The 8,108-nt window shown below is 32.9% G+C and overlaps 1 protein-coding gene across 1 annotated transcript in view; it reads right to left on the bottom strand.

Moving 5' to 3' along the window:
- Window positions 1-1,281: 1,281 nt before the first annotated feature.
- Window positions 1,282-8,108, bottom strand: part of LOC148626139 (uncharacterized) — a 61,652-nt gene continuing 54,825 nt past the window's right edge. The window contains exons 34-38 of the mRNA XM_088569851.1: window positions 7,369-7,708; window positions 6,622-6,734; window positions 5,461-5,666; window positions 4,322-4,408; window positions 1,282-2,668 (exon numbers count right to left, since the gene is read on the bottom strand). Coding sequence (XP_088425977.1) covers window positions 2,417-2,668; window positions 4,322-4,408; window positions 5,461-5,666; window positions 6,622-6,734; window positions 7,369-7,708 — 998 coding nt within the window. The 3' untranslated portion in view covers window positions 1,282-2,416. The remainder of the gene's footprint in view (window positions 2,669-4,321; window positions 4,409-5,460; window positions 5,667-6,621; window positions 6,735-7,368; window positions 7,709-8,108) is intronic.

The raw sequence follows: 8,108 nt of genomic DNA, 5'->3' as shown, positions 1-8,108 counted from the left end.
GAATATAAACCTAATCGGTTAGTTTCTATTCATTTAGGAAAGTCATTGTGCTAACGCTGAACTTATATACACAAATATGAGGAGTTAATAAGTTCATTTTGAAATTTCTTAACTATGATCAATTCAAATGTTTTATCAATTCCCAAGTTGAATATTCACTCAGGTTTTTACTTCAACATGAAAGGTGTGAAAAGAGAAAAGTGCTTTACAGTTAGTTGTACAAACCACTGATACCAGACAGACAGCACTTCAGAAAAGAATCATGCAAAATGGGATTGGTGACTTGAAAGTCTACATGTTTTTAATCTTTGATATTTTGTTTAAACAGGACTTAACATGTGGCTTTTCATATAACCCCTATTCATAGAAAATATAACTATAAAGAATGTATTATACAACTGAAAATTAAGGGAGGTTACTCTGAAATACAAGCGAAACTAATTCTATGTAAATTATCTCCTGAGAACAGACTGATTGGAATGAATGATTATACATTTCATATACACCCATAAAACAAGTTAATTACAAAAATTGAAATGTGTAGCCTTATTGGGGGTTTATCATGTATTACAGAATTTGCATGACTGCTACTTTTAAAGTAATGCCATGGTAAGAAACTATCTTCTATGGATTTTTTACATTATTGATTTATACCCTTTCTTCAAAGTTATATATGTCTAGCACATGGTATTTAGGGAAATTGAGTGATAACTAGTTCGCTTGGAGTCTAAAAAATATGTCTGAGTGGGGTGACATGCTTACATGTGAGCTAACACTAAAATTTTCGGTTCAGTGTGTCTGACTAGTACAAAACTGGATTTGTTGTCCTGAAATCCATAAAATATCTGCCACAGAATGTTAAACTACAATCAATCAATCAATCAATCAAAGTGATTTAGAGGCAAAGATAACACCCTCTCATCATTTCAATTACGGAAAATATAAGATCTTAAGACTTGCTTCAGTACTCAATCTATATATTTCCTGGCTGCTAGTGGTGGATTCATTTAGTTGAAAATGAAATTTAAGGAGGTAGACCTAGCCTAAAGGGCACAACTCTTACAATCAGCTCAACATTTGTGTCAAGTATTTTACATCAATCTCATGTAAGCATCAAAGTAACTTGGATTAATTTCATTCTGTTTCAAATTAATGCTTGCTTGATAGGCTTTTGGTGAAATTGAATATGATCACATCAAAGAGTTATTTCCCTTATGGTAGCTAGGTCTACCTCCTTCAGTGTGAGAGTCAAAATTAAAGATAAAAAAAAACATAAACATATAAACAGGAAGACTTTTTTTAATGACTAGAAACCTGGAGACTCCAAAATGCAAAATATTTAAATGTATAAGATACAGAATAGTTCTTAATTCAGATGTACAATTTAAATTTGCTGACATTTTAATTGTTAAAAATTTTACCTAACTTAATATAACTTAATATCAAGTAATGCACAATGTAAGAAAGACTTTTCCCAGAACAAATACTAGAATTACATTGACATTCCATAAAGAGAACACAGAAAATTGAAAGACACTTAGGTATTAGATCAATTTTCATACAACACTTCAACAATAATTTCATTAAATCAATGACTGTTGAAGTGTGCTATGAAAATGAGAAGCTGTCATCGCTTTGCTCGTTTATCTCTAAAAAAAAAAATAAAAAACACAATAGAAGTTGAATGATGAAAAACTTGATATAAATGTGATCAGTTTTAGGATTGATTTCCAAACAAAATAATGCTGTTGGTATTAAATTATCATATCAGTAACATATCTAAGTTTTCTCATACATAAAAATGAACTAATTAAGCCTACATAGAAAAGAGTAGAAAAAAAAATACATACATCCATATAGCACCATCAGTCAGTTCCAGCAACAATCATTTCAGATTGAGCTTTGAGCTTACAGATACACTTTTAACTACAAGTAATTATATTCACAGGAAGCATGATTAAAAATAACAGATTTATCAATAAGAAGGGATTGGCAATTAAAAACCAATAGCATTCAGAATTTTTTTTTATACTTAAGACTTCTCCTGTATTAAAGGTGAATTTACAATAGATTCATGATCAAAACTGTTTTACTCACAAATTAAAGTGTGAAATCAAACCCTTGGCCTAAAATATTTCTTTGTCCCTGACACTTAGTAGCAGTAATGAATTGAAAAAAAAAGGATATCTTTACACTTTTTTAGAAACATCTTGAAAGAAATGAGCAAATATATATATAAAAAAAAACATGCTTGAGCTAAAATGGTTTTATCTCTCATCTCACTCGTAATTACTCTCACACAACAATAGCATACACAATAAAACACGAAAAGTTACAATTTATACACAATTGATAATCAAACTTTGCAAATTTGGCACATGAAGTCTCTTATATGAAGCCAATACAACCTGATGAACTAATATCTCATGCAAACTTGACAGCGACCAACACGAGTTCTTAGATTTCCTGCTTTCAGTGTTTCACCAATTGGTCTACGGAATTGATTAAATGATTCTATGGTAGCCATCCAGAAGCTTAATGATGTTGCATAATAATTACATGTGCCTCGACTGTGACACTCTATAAATGGAGCAGCTCTGAAATCCTCAAGACATGATCCTGGGGACTGCATATTCTGTCCAGATCCACGACCACCAGCACCAGTATTCTAAAAATAAGGAGTTGAGTACAAATGTAAAAAAATTTCCAATAAGTTACTGTAATTATTGACAGATTGTGATGATGACTAACTTTCAATAAACACATGTACAGTTGAAACTCAAAATTACTAAATTGATACCCCCTTCTTCCCCATTTCATTTGACCTCAAAATTGATTTGAAATGTCTACAATATAAAGAGAACAATGTGAATACATGTATGTTATGAAGATTCTGAGAAAGTTTCATTAAGTTCTATTCAATGATGTAAGAGGAGTGATGTGTACTCTGCTGAATAATAAATGGAAGTACAGAGAATGAAAAACCCTATCCTGCTATACACTCCTCATTTAACCAGTGGGGATAAAAATTATGAAAAAAGGGCATTAATGGTACATTAAGTGATATACTGCCACAACATGTAAAAAAGGGGATGGCAAAATGTTAAAAATGGTGAACTTGAAAACTTCATCTGGAATTTGTCTGAAAATTGAAGTTTGCCTGTATTTTATGGTAACTGTGGAAACTGTCATGGGACAGAGAGACAGACACAAAACTTTTAAGATGGTATCACATAATACATTGTCACTATGTGTGGTGTGGTACAAAATTGTTTATTTTAATACTTTATGACAATACAAAGTTACATCTATATAAAAAAGATTGTTTGTTGGACATGAATGAACAGGTAACTATAGCCTAAATCACTAACCCGGAATATCAGATATCTGGGGCTATATCATTTGATTAAAAGGAACAATTAAAAAAAAAAAAAGGTCTCTCCTTGCATCGTTCCTGCAGTTGCTAAAAATTGGAAAAGCATTCGCTAAGATATATACCAGTATTGGTTACTCCATCAAATTTCAATGGTACAATGCAATTTTGCAAAGCTGTGCTTATCCACCTCAGTCCCAAAGAAATTAATTATTTGTAGAGGGCATTGACATCAACAACAAACACAATACAATTAAAGTAGTTACTGTGTGTTTCTAAACTTTCATTGGTGTCAGTGGAGTTGGTCTTCCAAAATTGAAAGTTTAAATAGCCTCTATCAACCATTTGGTTTGACCAACTGGAACCAAAACAGGATTGTTTGCAGCTGCTAGTTTGTGCATCATTCCTGTCAAGCCTGTTTTACCAAATCAATCAAAGATTTTTCACATAGATGAGCAAAATGTGAAAAAAGGAACAACTCAATTGACCACATGGTGGGCACAGTGATGACTTAAACACATTTGGAACTCATAGGCTCAGGTGAGCTTATTTGTCATTCAATAGGATGGGTAATCTTTTACACCAATCAGAACTGTGCGGCCATTTCTGATACACTAAAAAATAACCTCAGATGCAGAAAGGAGAGTTTCTTCTTGAAAAATTTGCTGCAATTGTAGTCATACGTGACTCAAAGTAGTTCTATCTACCAGGTGGCGCTAAAAATTTTGGTTAGATATCACCAGAAATAAAGTACAATAACTACGTCAAGAATTTTGGCGCAAAGTGAGGGGCTAGGAAAAAATGTAATGGTAAAAATTTCAACCAGTAAAACTATAATTTTAGAATTGGATCGGTCAAAATTCCGGACAGATTCTTTCACCAAGTGCCTCTGAGGTTTTTCTTCGGTGTAACTAGAAAGGCTGAGAAGTTCCGATTGTTTTTACACACCATCAAGAAACTGTAACCAATCCACAAGCTCTTGAATCCTACAGGACAATCTGGTAACCTAACTGTCTGGCTGTGTACAGCAATTACCTAAAAAATAATGCATTATAAATATCAATTAATCCTACACATGGACACAATAATGTTAATGTAATTATCTTGGACGGTAATTATTTTTGTGATTAGTGGTTTTCAATTTTTTAATATAAAAGTTTGCATTATGTTGAAAACAAGGCTCAGGAAACGGTAAAAAATGTCGGCCATTGACCGACAAATTTTGCAAATGACCATCGACCATTTCCCTATATCGGATATAAAAAATTGTCAACCCTTATAAATTACAGTCTGCGTGGTTTTATTAGTGTATAAACATCCTGTCTACCTGTCTCCTGTTTCTTTATTGGAAATTAATTCACAGGTGTGTGTCAATTTTAGTCAATGTGCAGCCAATTTCAACTTGAAAAATACCTTATGCTTATAAGGTTGATGTCTCTACCAACGGGAATATGTGAGATATCCTATAACACATTGTGCTTTTGCTTTAAAATTTCAAACAATTATTTTGGAAATATGTCACTTCCTACAGGACAATTTTGAGCCATTTATATTTTACATATATAGGACATTGCTGATACTCCATCCCTGTGATCTAAAAGGTGGTCCAGACATCTTGGCCAGTCGTGACCAATTAGCTTGTGATGAGATTTTGTTTAAAAATTTGTCTCATTAGAGTATATTTGTGAAGTTTTATATTTCATTCGTACTTCTTTGCATTTTATTCTGCCTATGATGCATTCATTGTATTAGCTGGTTCAAAATTCACAGTGACCATCTGTGACATTCTAAGATTTCCTTTTCATCACTAAAATTAATGGCAAACTTTTCATGAAAATTTTTTCAGAGATTATTCATACAAAAAAAAATCACCAATTATTGAATTAAAAAAAGTTAAAAAAAATTTTACTCAAGGGTCAAGTAGTCAGGACTACAGGCCGAGTGGTAACTATCTGAGATATCTGCAGGCCAAGATGTCTTGTATTCATCTAAAAGAGGATGGCTTCAGTCTGACTCATATCTAACCAATGATCATAAGTATGGCTGTTCACTTAGTAAAGATTATTCATGATGAAATAATAACTTACTTCCCCTGTTGCTTCACAAACTGAGCATCTACTGATGTAATCTTGTAGAGGTGGACCACTGATAGGGTTCATCATAGGTGTCATAGGTTCCAGAGTAGACAACCAGTAGCTGTAATCATTTCTATTGGCAACATTACACACATTGTTGATGTTACAGAACATAAAAGGCATAGTACTGAATCTCCTGAGACAACTGCCAGAGGTGCCTGAAAACAAAATAAAGACTTAGTACTGAATCTCCTGAGAAAAAAGCCAGAGATACCTGAAAATACTTTGCAGTGTGTAGCTTGACAGGACTGCAGAGATCGAACCCTGAACAGTTTGGGCAATTATAGACACATTATTCAAGCCCAATAAGCCTTTTAATTTTAACTGTAATCCATAACTTTTTGCCAAGAATAAAAGTTGCACCTTTTTGGCCCCTCATGCAGGAATTATTTCAATTACAACCCCCTAAATAAATCCCAGCCTTTTGCTTCTATGGCATCTTGTGGCACAATTTTAAAGAGATCAATTCACTTTAAGTAAAGTTATATTTTTATTTCTAGAACCTTTTTCGCCCCTAATTCTTTAATATTTCAAGTCATGGCAAACAAAATCAATCCCAACTTTGATCCATATAGATACACATATACTCAAGATATTATCAAAGCACAAAATGTCTAGGGACCATGCTAACAACACCCATGAAGTGGATGACAACAGCATGATACCATTATACCACAGCATGTATTTGCATTCATATGAAAACCAAAGAAGTCTTTAATTCAACATGATTTTCTTTAAAAGAAAAAAATGATATAAACAATAGTGAAAGCTTTCAATCTATAGCTGATATGCCAATTATGGTGTATTTAATTTAATTTCTGGTATTAGAATGGTCAAGCAGGACAGTCTAAAGGTCATTTATGAATTACTCAAAATATCTAAACTGAGAATTTTAGAAACTTATCCAGTTTGTAACTGTTTTTTTAGCATTTGAGACAATTTAATTATTTTTGGAGCAACAGAGCAACAGAATATATTCTTCTTTATAATAGTTACTCTGAACTATTTCAATATTTTTCATTGTCCTTAACAAAGAGTTACTTCCCTTTGAGCAGTTCAATAAAGACTAATTACCACTAATTGGCAAACAGATTATCGAATATCTACACTAACCTAAATCTTGACCAACTGCTCTGCCGTTACCCATTATAAAACTGAGTGAGTAACCTTCCCACATTAAAGATGTTCCAGTAGGGCATTCTGGGAGTAAAGTAGTCTGGCTATGGCTGTTAAAAAAGAAAATAAATTTAATAATATCAGAATAAAATAAAATGTTGTTCATATATAAGATGGTTACAGAGAATTACAGATGTAAATTCAAATCTTGTTCAAAACTATAAAGTAAAACCTCATTATTACACCAATATCTGTCCAGGCAAAGATTGGCATTATAACAAATTTAGAAATTGAGATTGATGAAAAAAAAAAACCCAAAAAAACAAAAAAAACAAAAAAAAAAAAACCCCAAAAAAACAAAAAAAAACAAAAAAAGCAAGAGGCTCCCAGGAGCCTGAATTCCTCACCTGGTTAAATTTTTGTTTATCTTGGGCAATAACTCTTACATGGAGTATTCCGACAATTTTGAAGAAGACTAGTAGAACTTATCATAAGGATAGTTTCATCAATTGAAAGTTTCTTCATATCTTTTATAGTTTTCAAGATATTGGCTGAAAACTGCTAAAAACATCATTTTTCCCCTTTCAAGGGCAATTACTCTAACAAGGAGTTGTCAAACATCTTTAATTATTGCGGACTTTTGTAGGCCTTATCATAAGGATTATTTCATCAATTGAAAGTTCCCTTTTGTCTATCATAATTTTCATAAATTAAAAAAAAATTTTTACTTTACATTTAACTCACCGAGCAAAGTATACTCCAGATGGTATACCGCTTCTACCAGCAATACCATTTTCACCGGGAAGGCCAGCCAGACCAGGTAAGCCATCTAGACCTGGAAGACCAGGGTAGCCATCTCGACCTGCATCTCCTCTTACTCCTTTAGGTCCAGGAATACCAATTTCTCCAGGTAAACCTGGCAATCCAGGTTCACCCCGAATTCCTTCAAGACCGGAGAAGCCTCTATTCCCATCAATACCATTAAGACCTTTCTCACCAAAGTCTCCAGGTACACCCTTAGGACCACTTGTATATCCATTTGGATTCATTGTCTTACCTTGTTCACCGACATCTCCTTCCATACCTTAAAACATACAATATTAAATCTATTTCCATCATCCTGCTATGACTAACTATTTTTGTTACCTTGTTTCTGATGATGCAAATGGTAAAATTGAACATTCAAAATAGTGCTTTTTTTTCATACCATGTTTCACCCACTGCCTGATTCTTACCGAGACTAACACCCTTGATTATCCTATCAGGTCTGGCACGGACGTAAATGTTTGCCTACCCAGTTCGCCAACTTCTTCTTCAATAATTAAGTAGCGGTCTTTATAAAAATCAGACAGAAAGTGATATAATATGCACATTCAAAACCCACCAAATTCACTTGTTCAGAAACATCTATATACCACATAACCTGTCATAATTTTTAATTTGGGTGTTGAGCTTTTGAGATAAAATTTATATAAATTGTTCAT

This window comes from Perna viridis, chromosome 2 (assembly GCF_037379345.1).
Source record: "Perna viridis isolate PV_CMFRI_1.1 ecotype Kerala chromosome 2, ASM3737934v1, whole genome shotgun sequence".
NCBI lineage: Eukaryota > Metazoa > Mollusca > Bivalvia > Mytilida > Mytilidae > Perna > Perna viridis.
This window is presented reverse-complemented; position numbering and strand designations above follow the sequence as displayed.